This window comes from Dama dama, chromosome 9, assembly GCF_033118175.1.
Source record: "Dama dama isolate Ldn47 chromosome 9, ASM3311817v1, whole genome shotgun sequence".
Lineage (NCBI taxonomy): Eukaryota > Metazoa > Chordata > Mammalia > Artiodactyla > Cervidae > Dama > Dama dama.
In genome coordinates this window covers 29,771,018-29,783,438 of record NC_083689.1, presented here as the reverse complement: position 1 = coordinate 29,783,438, position 12,421 = coordinate 29,771,018, and the positions used below count along the sequence as shown (strand labels likewise).

Genomic DNA, 12,421 nt, shown 5'->3' with positions numbered 1-12,421 from the left:
GTATCAGCACTCTATTCTGAGGATTAGTGAGGAATATTCTAAAGAAAGATATAAATTTGTTACAAGAAACCATCAGGTAGGTCACCTGATAAAGACACTGCAACAAAATAGAGTGATCAAAATTTCAGGAAATACAAGTTTACATCCTATTAAATGTCCTATTACATCTTCTGGGCATTGTGTGACATTTTGTAGAACCTTACATACTCCAGTTATGGCATTTTGCTGTCTTGTACTTGCATACCTAACATTTAAAGAAATAATTGTAAGGCCTTTTGAATGAATGACCCATCTACAATATGAAGCACGCATGGAAATGGCAGGAGACACTGAATTCTAAGATTGGCACCTATCAACTTAACCCAGCAGCTTAAGTCAGCATGTTATAGGGCAGTGTGTTCATATGTTACAGACAGATTTTGCTTTTAATTACAGTTACATATGTAACTGTGGCTCGGTGGTGAAGAACCCATCTGCCAAAGGAGGAGACACGGGTCAGTCCCTGGGTGGGGAAGATTCCCCTGGAGAAGGAGATGGCAATCCACTCCCGGACCCTTGCCTGGAGAATCCCATGGACAGAGGAGCCTGATGGGCTACAGTCCCGGGGGTTGCAAAGAGCCGGACATGACTGAGTGACTGAGCACATACATACAAGCATCTCCTGGGAACTCTAGTGTCAAAATCTCTAGCTCACATGGCTGGTACCCCTCACCAAATTGCTTGGGTATTAAGGAATTATTCTGGTAATAGGACGTAAACTTGTATTTCCGGAAATTTTGATCGCTCAGTTTTGTTGCAGTGTCCTCATCAGGTGACCTACCTGATGGTTTCTTGTAACAAATTTATATCTTTAGAATATCCCCCGCTAATTCTCAGAACAAAGTCCTGATACCTTACTTTGATTTTCAAAGTATCTCTCTTTCCAAAGATATTGCTCCAAACACTGTACCCAGACAGATCTTCTCACTTCCATTTATTTTTCTTTCTTCTCTTGCTTTTGCTTTCTCTTCATCTAAAATGCCTTTCCCTTATGTCACTTCATGTCTGAATTTTCTTGATAAAAATCTTAAAAGTGATAATCACTTTTGGCTCAGCAGTATATATATATATGTGTGTGTGTGTATATCTGATAATATATAATGAATATATACACAATATAGACTTACAACAGTATATAAATCACACTGAAGATATTTAATGACATAGAAAGATTTTTCCCCATTTTATTGAGGAAATATAAATTGAAAAATATTATGATTATCTTTTTTTCCTTAAGAGACAGGTTTATTTTGCTTCTTGGTATTTTATGATCGGGCAGTAGCTCCATTTTATTTTTATAATAAGAAATGAGTTAATAAAACTTATCTCTCAAGTGTAGGACAGCTTATCCCATCCTTAAGTAAAATTTTGGAAGATCTTAAATCCAAACTCTTCTGAATTGTTTTCACAATTACTCATATATCCAGATACTTTAAAGAAGGTTTAACCATGTGAGTGACACTAAGGGTGAGGGTAATACTGACGTCCCACACCGCATCTTTCTGATGTCCCTTTCTGTCTATCCATTGAGCTTTGTTTTGGAAATCATCAGACTACCCATCTGCTCATGTTTGCAATGATATCCCTTATCTTCACACGTTGGGTCACAGCAGTGATATGCAGTAATGGAATGGGAACTGAGATTTACTATTTCCTAAAGACCTGGATGACATTTTTCAGCTATTCTCCTCAACAGACAAAGGATATCTAGTTCTGCTGTGTCATAGTTATGAATAACACATGCACAAAGAAATTTGACTGTTGTTTCTAGTAAAGGTATTATTATATAAAGGGAATACCTTTTGGTCTCCTCTGTTGCCTTGGAATCCTGAGATCTTGCCTTGTGTATGTTTGTGCATCCACATATGCTTCTGCTGAAACAAAGAGGATATATTTGGTAGTCATTGATAATGTTTTTGGGTAGAGAGGGAGGTTGGAGGGGGGATCGGGATGGGGAATACATGTAAATCCATGGCTGATTCATGTCAATGTATGACAAAAACCACTACAATATTGTAAAGTAATTAGCCTCCAACTAATAAAAATAAATGAAAAAAAAAAAGTAGATCAGGCAGTTTTCCTTGAAACTTCTTTCCTAACTTAGCATGAAGTAGAGTTAAATAGTAGAAATGAAGGCATTTGTTTGGAGGTTTCAAAATAAGAAGGGGAATTGTTTGGTTACACAGAGGACTGCAAGAGGGCTGAGGAACGGAATGAAGAAAATTATCAAGCATGCATGTTGTTTTTAAGCGACACTTGAGACTGATATGTGAAACAGCTGTGTTGTTGGGGTTTTTTTTCTTGTGCCAACTTTCCTTATTTGATTGATTTTTCTCTCTGACAGCCCACTGTGCTGATAAATGTGTCCATGGTCGCTGCATTGCTCCAAACACCTGTCAGTGTGAGCCTGGCTGGGGTGGGACCAACTGCTCCAGTGGTAAGTGTCCACCTGCTGTTGTCTGTCTCTGGATGTTTTTGCTCTATGAGCCCCTTGTCTCCATGGGTTTCCCTCTGCAGCCAGTGCAGAATGTGGTGTGGATCCCCAGCCCAGCTCACAAATAGTGTTTCTTTGAAATCTCTACATGTATTATACATAGAACTGTTATGAATAGGGTATAAAGAAAGGCGCTTGGAAAGCAGGAGAGCTCAGTAATCTGATTCTGATACTTCTATGAATATGAGTACATATTCCAGAGTAGGATCCAGAATTCAGATTCCTTCATTCAGTAAGGCAGTTGTGGTAACACAGCTATTGTATTCTGACATCTGTTTTTACTTGTTCATATATCTAATATATTTTCTTGGTGGTGAAAACTTACCACTTGTTGGTTTTAAAGCAGAAGCAAAGTTGATATTTCCAATGCTTAACTTGTTTATTTATCTCTGAATTCTGAGGTACAAATAATAAGTACTTTCTCAGATAACTGGAGTGAACTGGTAGTAAATGAAAATTCATGACTATTTAGGTACTCATTCATAATATATAATTTGTCTCCATTGTATTAGAATTATAATTCTAAGATGATGGTGTTTTGGATGATAAACAAATTGCACTTAAAATCCTGTATTCATGATTATGAGGATTAAATGATGGAATGTCATGTAATACAGTTGCTTTTCTAAATTTCACAGTTAAAACTTAAGTTTTCTGGCTAACTCCTTGCTGCGCGTGTAATTGTGTACTCTTCCTGTTCCTTTATACTTCATTTTGCCTTGAAAAATGTGAGAAAGAGCTCAAGTGCAACTAAATTGTAATGCATGAAATGTTAACATTTAGAGAAAGGGAATAATAGTTTTCAAATTACCAAGCTCTCATGACAACACAGATTTGTCCTCATTGCTACCAGAGAATTTTCTGAAACCAGTCAAAAAGAACGTCAGGCTATGTATAATAGGTAAGCTGGTTTTAGGAATTTTTACTTGCTTCCCTTTGGAATTGGGGAGGTTATTCTTTATCTAGTCAGAACTGCTTTGTTTTAGACTTGTGATTTCTTGGCTGTCTCTAAAACAGCATCGATCTCCAGGGGAGGTCCTTGTGCTGTCTGTGCACAGAACATTCCATGTGAAAGAGCCTTTTTATTGTGTCTTTGGGAGTGTGTATGCATGTCTCTCTGTCCCTGACAGGGTTCCCATTCCAATGGGTAACTGTCTTGCAGGGTTTTGTTTGGCTTCTGCTGGAGATCAGGAGGAGAGTGGGCATTTTGTTCACACTGTTGAGGCAGAATGTTTAGGATGTGGGATCTGGCTCATGTCCATTTTTTTGGCCAACTGACCTCAAATGCAGTGTTGCTTTCACTGACTTTTCCAGCTTAAAGATCAGTTGCGCCTACACATTTAGAAGAAAAATAACATTATTGTATAAACCATTGAGAAAGAGAAGAGTGGCTGTATTCTTCATCTGAGAAGTGAGATTTGTTATTACTAACTTCAGGGGGAATGTTGTGGAATAATTTTAGTCATAGTCATACTTTGTCCCCTAAGAGCTGTAGCTTACCTCTTGCTAAGAGATCAGACTGAAGTGTGTATAAACGAAAGAAAAGCCAGCGTGGGTTTTAGACTCTCTAGAACTGACTTGGGCCTTCTAGAAAATTAACTGTTGCTTTATTTTGGAATTGACCAACTTTTTGATGAAGCCTCTAGAATTCTTCTAGAGAAACACATGTTCTTTCAATTCTGGGTGAAGATACTGAGGTGACTTTTAGTTTATTCTCCACAGCTCATGTCTTGGTATTATCATGAACAGAAGCATCAATAAACATGGACAGAAATCGGAAGTCTTTAAAGATGGTCTGAGAAAACATTTCTGACACCTTTTTTAAGCACCTAAATTCTGTTCTGAGTCAGAGCACTGAATTTTGTTACCTGGGTTTTGTCTGTAGTTGTTACCCGAAAATGCTTCATTATGAGGTGTGTGATTTAATACTCTCAGCCACATAATTCTTGAAGCAAATGCATACTCTAGTAACCTATTAAGTAGCAGAGTTAAAATGACCTAGGTCCCAAGGATTTTTATCTCTCTGTCCCCTCCTCTTTGGTTATCATTATGCATATATTTGATACTATATATTAGATTGAGAAAATGATTTCTTTTTTAATTAGATCAATTCCTTGTATTAGGTAGGGTCCAATCAGGAGACAGAAATTGCAATTATTTTTTCGACTAAACCTTTCATTTTGGAACAATTTTAGTAAAGTTACAAGATGGTAGAGAGTTTCCATACACCCACACCTAGTTTTCCCTTAAGTTAGCATTAGCGTGGCAAAACTAATTGCCCAAAATAATTGACCTGAATACACTACTAGTTAGTTCACTACTAGTATATTGCTGTTAAACTCTAGACTCTGTTTGAATTTCATCACTATTATTTTTTTATGAAAGTCCTCTTTCTTTTCCAAGATCCAATCCTGGTCACTACACTGCATTGTCATGTCTCCCCAATCCCCTCTGGTCTGTGACAATTACTCAGCCTTTGTTTTCCATAACTTTGACACCAACTAGCCAGCTATCCTGCAGAACGTCTCTCAGTTTGTGTTTTCCTCATGACTAGACTAGGGGTACAAGTTTTTAAAAGAACACCACGAAGTAGAAGTGCCCACCTCATGACATTCTATCAGGGGTATGATGAAATTCACATGACACCACCGACGATGTCATCCCTCAGTTAGCCTTCATCATTGAGCGGTGTGTAGTGTTTGCCAGATTTCTCCACATAAAGTTATGATTTTTCTCTTTCCCATTTCTATTCTCCAGAAATAAGTCACTAAGTCTAGTCTACCCTCAAGGGTGAAAGGTAGGGATTAAGCTCCATGGTTTGGGGAGGGGAGATTATCTATATATGTTATTTGGAATTCATCTGTAAAGGAGATTTATTTATTCTCTCTCATTTAGTCATTTATATCAGTGTGGGCTTATATATGTTTATATGAGCAATCCATATATTATTTTGTTGCTTAAATTGTTCTAGATTTGGCAGTTGGGAGTTGTTTTAGGTGGCTTCTGTGTCCTTTTGACCTGCCCTGGTCCTTTTGTTTGGCTCTTATGTTTTGTTCTGTCTTTTGAGCACTTCCTTACTTTCTGCTACTGTAGGATTCTCCAGTCTAACGTTGTGTTTTTCCTTCTTCAGTCATAGAATGAGCCACTAAATAATCGTATTTAGAAACCAAATCTGGATACTGGAGGCGCTCGTTGCTCCTGGAAAATATTGTAACTTGAGCAAGGAAGGTTTATTAAAAAGAATTATTAGCTGTAACAGGAAGCTGTTGTGGGCATTGGCTAGTAGAAAGTAGATAACTCTGAAAGGAATACAAGAATGGCAAATATAAGGAACACCCATACTCCCAGGGCTGAGATAGAACACGCAAAGAGGAAGCCCCAGTAGGGGTGTGGTACAGACCTTATGAGGACACAGCCACAGCTTACTGAAAGGCAGAGAGGCTGCTATGGTTTACTCCTCATGGGACCTGCTGGAAATCTGCTGTCTGGAACTTGCTAGAAATGTGTTCTATAGGATGCTTGAGAAAGCTGTTCTGGAGACATGTCTGATCAGAAGCACCCTGTTACTGGTAGCCCAGGGGAGGTGCCCGGGATGTTGCTAGCTAACAGGTGCTGCTTGTCACAGCGCACTGTAGGAGCTGAATGTTGAAGAAGTTGCCCCTGCTGGAGGAGCAGGCACTTCAGGAGTCAGCTGAGCTGGCACGCTAGAAACACAATGGGAAACGCCTTCCTCTTGCAGCGTTTCTCAGCACCCTGGGAAAGTGCTTTTTCAGTCAGCCAGCTGGCAAGGAAGAGGATTTACATGGCCCGTGTCCATTTTGTAGATAAAAATGGAGGATAGCTTTAGCACTGAGAGGCAATAAAGTACATCCAGTCCATGCCTTTGGTTCCTTAGGTCTCCTGTACACCTCTCTGTACACATTTGAATTCTTGCAGATAAACAAAACAACTCAGCATTTCCATCTAATAAAACACAGCCTGCCATCTTACCAGTTAGGATGTTCTTCGCTCTTTTCTCAAAGAGTTGCAAGTACCAGCAGTCGTAGTATCCCTTGCTGGTTATGTTAAATTTTCCTGAAATTCAGATGAAGTTTCACTGAGTATTTTGTTGTTACTGTTGTTTAGTTGCTATGTCTGACTCTTTTGAAACTCCATGGACTGTAGCCTGCCAGGCTCCAAGTCCATGGGATTTCCCAGGCAAGGATACTAGAATGGATTGCCATTTTCATCTCCAGGGGATCTTCCCAACCCAGGGATCAAACCCACGTCTCCTACACTGGCAGGCAAGTTCCTTATTCCTGAGCCACCAAGGAAGCCAACTATTTTGTTACCTAGATAGTAAAGTTACCTTCCAACAACTTTTATTTTATATAAGATAAAATGCAAAGAAAGAGAAGAAAAAATAGCTTCTACAAATAAACCTGTAGATGTAGCAAGCAAAGAGAACTCTTTTCTATAATGACTCACAGGCTGTACTTGTGTGTGTGGACTCTTTCTTCCCCATTTCAGATGTCTCCCTTCTCAGCCCAGACCTCAGTTGCTTAGGGTTCTTTGCCTGGAGGTATGACTCAAACCTCCACTCCTGAATTCTCAGTTGTCCTGCCCTTTTTTGGTCGTTCACCCTTTCCATTAACCTTTTCTACTGGGGATGTGAGTTCCAAGAGGTGCCCTACAGAATCCCTTGGGTTCCAGACAGAGTTCAGCTTTCTCCCACTATGTAGCAACCCAGTTTCCCCTTGATGATCAGGATAAGTCACTCCAACCAGAAGAATAGCTCCTTTTATTTACATTATGAGTTTAAAATGAATAAATTGATAACTGTCACACACAACTGTCTGTCTTGTATATTTTTTCCTTCTCCATATACATGGGAGATTAAGTCTGACAGTTACCTTCCCAAGCACAAGTTTACAAAGGCTGCCTTTGGAGATTTAGTTTGACTGTTCACCTTGTCAGTGGATGGACAGATTCCTACATGTGGTGTATAGTCAGTGTTCCTGGGTCTCAATGTATCCTCTGTATGAAAAACCAGGTGTGTGAGAGAACTGAGCAGAGTTTGTTTGCTTGGAGTGAAATCATGATTTATTCGACTAGACTTAGGCATATTGCTTCTTTTTAAATTTGATTAAATGATTTTTTTAAAAAAGCATACACATATTTTATGTTTATTGGCATCCTGGTGTGTACCCTAGCCTATCTGATGCTAATCTATCTTACCTCCACTTCTTTCTTTCCTCCTCTTTCCTGTTCTCTCTCTGTTCCTACCCCATCAATATCTTGGGTCTGTTCATCAATCCTGTGTTTCTCTTCCTCTCTCACTGGATGATAAACAGCTCCTGGAGGGTAGGGGCTGTGTATTATTAATCTCTCTAGCCTCCACTCTGCTGTCATGTGACTGGAGCACAGTGAATGTTTGTTTCATTTAACGAGATTGAATGTGTGACTCTGAGAAGGTCATTCATGTGTTCATGTGATATGAATTTTCATTGATTACTGTGTGCAAGGAACTGTGCTGGATGCTGGGGATAGAGAAACCATTGGCAGTTGCTGGACCCACAGAGATCGAAGCCCGTAGAAAAGTAGACAGACATGTAAGTGTCTTGTCCAGGGGAAGAGAACAGCCTCAGGAGAAGAGGTGGATGGAAGGAGCCAAAAATGGTGGTGGGTAGAGCGGTGAGAGATGTTCTGGGTGGACTAAAAAGAAGGACCTGATGTAGCGCTGGAAACAGAAATCAGACTGCTGTGTGGTGAGGGGTGATGCAAAGATGCTAAAGCATAAACTCATCTTCCGGAAACTTAGCTGGAAGGTCAACAAGAAGGAGCAAAGAGATGGGGAGTTAGTAAAAGACAGATGCAAGCTCAAGAGCAAGTTTTTGTGTTTGTTTGTTTACTTTTGATTGTGTTTTAAGGTTAAAGAGGCTGAGAGGGTAGGGAGAAAGGGTAAGTCTGGAGGTTTAACTGAGAGGTCATTTAAATGAGGACACACAGCTCCTGAGAAGACAGATGGCATCCTGACTCTGATGGAAGGATTGAAGTACGAAGTATTTCCGGTTCCCAACAGAGTGAGGGAGGAAAGAGTGGCTGGCAGCACGTGGATAGGTTTCTGGGCTCAAGAGCTCATGGGCAGTGGGGAGGAGGATCTGAGTGAATTCATATTTGACAACCTTTCTTCTTTTGCTAAACTAGAGAAGAGATGACCTGCTGATACCAAGGGGAGCAGAAGCTAGACATGTTGATGATGACAGCATCATCATTAATGGGTGCTTCCTATGTGCCAAGCATTATTGCAAGGGCTTTATAGGGAATAACCTCATTTAATGCTCAACAAGATGAGATAGTTACAATTCTTATTCCTATTTTACAGATGAGAAAATGCAGGCACAGAAAAGTTAAGTGTCTGGCCAACATTTATACTTCTGATAAAGAATGGAGCTGGACTTGCATCTCATTCAGAGCCAGTAATTTTAACCACAAGGGTATGGTGCCTTCTGAAGTGGGAAAGGAGGCTTCATGAAGGTGACGAGGTCAGTGGTACTGAGGGGAATGAGAACAGGAGGCAGGACTGACACCACCAGACAAAACAGCAAAGGAAAGTTCCTGAGAGATGTTGAGGTTGTACAAACATGTCATTTAAAACGACACCAGTTTGGTTGGATGCCTTAGTAATTTGTAATTTCCTCATTTGTAACATGAAGGATGTTGGACCAGATTGTATATATCATCCCTTTCAAACCTATGATTTTATGTGTGATTTACTCTCATAAATATGTGTCTGCAATCCCCAAGACCTTTCTTTGTTTCAGAAACCCTTTAAACCTTTTGTATGAGTAGCAATAACACATTTGTTCTCTTAGCCCATATAATTCTATTTATGATTTTCTAAAGGTCTATAGAGAAATTTATTTCTCCTCTGGTGAGAGGGCATATCCAGAAACATACAGAGAGTCCTAAGTCAGCCCGCAGCCAGCAAACAGTTCTCAAATGCTTGTTCCCCAGACTTTTGACATTAGTACCAAGTAGAAGCAAAAAGTGGAAATTAATTTTGGTCTCAAATATCCAAACTGAGGTTTATTTAGTCATCAATATCATTTCTGGTTGAATGTACTTAGAATTAGTGAAAACATGCCTAGGAGGCCAAATTTGCCCAAACATTTCCAATACAGCATTAAGAACACAGATAACCTTTTAGATAAAGCAAACACGCTGTGCTGCTTGGAGTGAGTAATAAGAATTTGCCTGCAGGATATTCGAATGGGGGAATCCATTTGAAAGATATTACAAGCCAGAAATTTTAAGGCACAAAAAGCTGACTTGTTTGCCAGCAAGGTCTGTTGATGTAAAGGTCTATTGACTGGATACAATGGAGGATCGATGTTGTCTGGGGAGAGAAGATACTGGAGCCCAATCCTTGTGGCAAGTTGTTAGCATACTCATTGCACTGTCAGAATTGCTTTAGAAATCAGGTTGATGGAGCGGCAGGAATAAGACTGGATCATTTGGGTTCACTGGCCTGGGGGCCAGACATTGATGGCAGGTGGGAAGGACTGAGCTCAGAATGAATGTTTCATCAGAACTGCACGAAAGCAGTTTCACTGATGGACTGCGCAAGTTGTAGCAGTCACGCACAGAAACTGCTGATTTTGCCTTCATGAAAGTCTCAAATCTGGGCTGTTGTTGGTTCCTGTTTGGAGGGGCAGACAATCTCTTCCACTTCTTCTCACCCAACTCCCTTTTGGAACTGAACAGCTGTAGGCTTCATGGTTCTCAATTCTGTGCTGTTTCGATGCCTCACTTTATTAAGCTTAAAATAAGTTTCAAACTATCTATGTCATATACTTGTGAGAATTAAGTGGTACAATACCTGTTGAGTACTCAGCACTCAGCACTGTGCCTGGCAGCATGATAACCACTCAGTAAATGATGTGAACATGTTAGTCACTCAGTCCTGTCCAACTGTGACCCCATGGACTATAGCCTGTCAGGCTCCTCTGTCCATGGGGATTCTCCAGGCAAGAACTCCAACTGGAGTGGGTTGCCATTCCCTTCTCCAGTGGATATTCCCGACCCAGGGATCGAACCTGGGTCTCCTGCATTGCAGGCGGATTGTTTACCATTTGAACCACCAGAGAAGTCCTACTTACTTAACAATTCCTTGTGTGACAAATGTGCCTCCCACCAGACTTTGAATCAGCCCAGGCTGTGGACTAGAGAATAGATGGAGAGGCTCTTTGTGGATATCTTGTTTCTAGGTGACACAGTGGTAAAGAATCCACCAGCCAGTGCAGGAGATACCAGAGATGTGGGTTCGATCCCGGAGTTGGGAAGATGCCTTGGAGAAGGAAAATGGCAACACACTCCAGTATTTCTTGCCTAGAAAATCCCATGGACAGAGGAGCCTGGTGGGCTACAGTCCATGGGGTCTCAGAGTCAGACATGATTTAGCACCCATGCACACACACATTTTGCCCTGCAGGTCACACCCGTCTAGAGCAGGAGCCTCTTCTCCTTCACAGTCGCTTGCCAGGAGGCTCCCCAGACAGAGCCTCTGGTGGTGTTTTTCTCCCAGCCTTTGACCATGAGTGTCCTTACCAGATGAATTCATGTCTGGTTTGTATTGCTCTGGGCGTCCTGAGAACACTATAGATGTTTATGTTACCCGCACTAGTCAGTTCATAAGCTGTAAATACAAGGCTGGACTGTCATTTTATTTAACTCCACTACACATCATTTATTGATTTTTTTTCTTTTTTTTTTTTTTTTAGCTTTGAGTAATTGCCCTGTATATCTGTTTATCAGAAAATCCTGGTCTCAACCTCAAAAATCTAACCTTTTGCTACTCTCTCCTGCTGCTATTCAAATCCAAGCCACCATCCTCTCTTAATTGTGATCACTATAGTCTCCCTACTGTTGCGTCTACTCAAGCCCCACTGGAGTCAGTTCCCTCTACTGAGACCAGAGTGATCTTGTCAAAATGTACTTTAGAACATGCTGCTCCCCTTCCCCAAACTCCCCAGTATTTCCCATTATTGTTAGAATAAATGCCAAAGCCCTGATGTAGTCCGACAAGCCCTGTTTGATCTGTCTTCCTTTGATCATACCTTCCTGGCCTCTTCTCATCCCACCAATCACTCAGGGTACCACACTCCTTAGCCTCTGGAACACAGTAGTTCCATTTTTGCCTCTGCACTTGATATTTCCTCTGCTGAAAATGCTCTCCTCCCTGGAACTTTGCATGGGAGCTTCTTAAGGTCAATGGACTTGCAACCTAAGTGTCACCACCAGGAGTGGCTTTCCCTGACTCTATATAAAGAATATCCCCCCATAACTATCTATTACATCTTCTTTTTAATTTTTTATGGCACTATTTGAATACATTTCATTTGTTCACTTCTCCTTTTTTGGTCTGTATTTCCCTCCAGGATATGAGGCCCATAGAAACATGAATTTTGTCTGTTTTCTTCACTGCTGCCTAGTTAATTTATTCACCTAACATCTAGCACAGTTCCAGGTACCCAATAATTCTCAGTAAATATTTGTGGAAGGAAAGAATGAAGGCATAGATGTTTCAGGATCAGTAATGGATATAAACAGGAGATACGAGGGATGGGTAAGGTTCTACCTCTTTTTTCAAATGCTTTCAGTTTAGTAGGATTGGAAGTCCACCTACAAATACATAGGCAAAAGGAGTCAAGGAGAAAGTGGTCAAATGTCTTCTAGAAAGGGGCATGACCTGAAGTCCTTCCTTACGAGACCTTAAGGGGGCTCAGGCTCCAGCGGCCTCTAGATTCCCCTTGGTCTTGTACACTGCAGGTTCTTTCATCCTTGGTAAATTTCCATGAACTGGCAGCTGCAATGAGATTGTAGAAGCCAGGCAAGATGGACTAGGTG

General features: G+C 40.7%; 1 protein-coding gene across 1 annotated transcript in view; it reads left to right on the top strand.

Moving 5' to 3' along the window:
- MEGF10 (multiple EGF like domains 10) overlaps positions 1 to 12,421 on the top strand; it is a 130,906-nt gene that overhangs the window by 42,098 nt on the left and 76,387 nt on the right. The window contains exon 4 of the mRNA XM_061150864.1: positions 2,384 to 2,476. Within this exon, the coding sequence (XP_061006847.1) occupies positions 2,384 to 2,476 (93 nt within the window). The remainder of the gene's footprint in view (positions 1 to 2,383; positions 2,477 to 12,421) is intronic.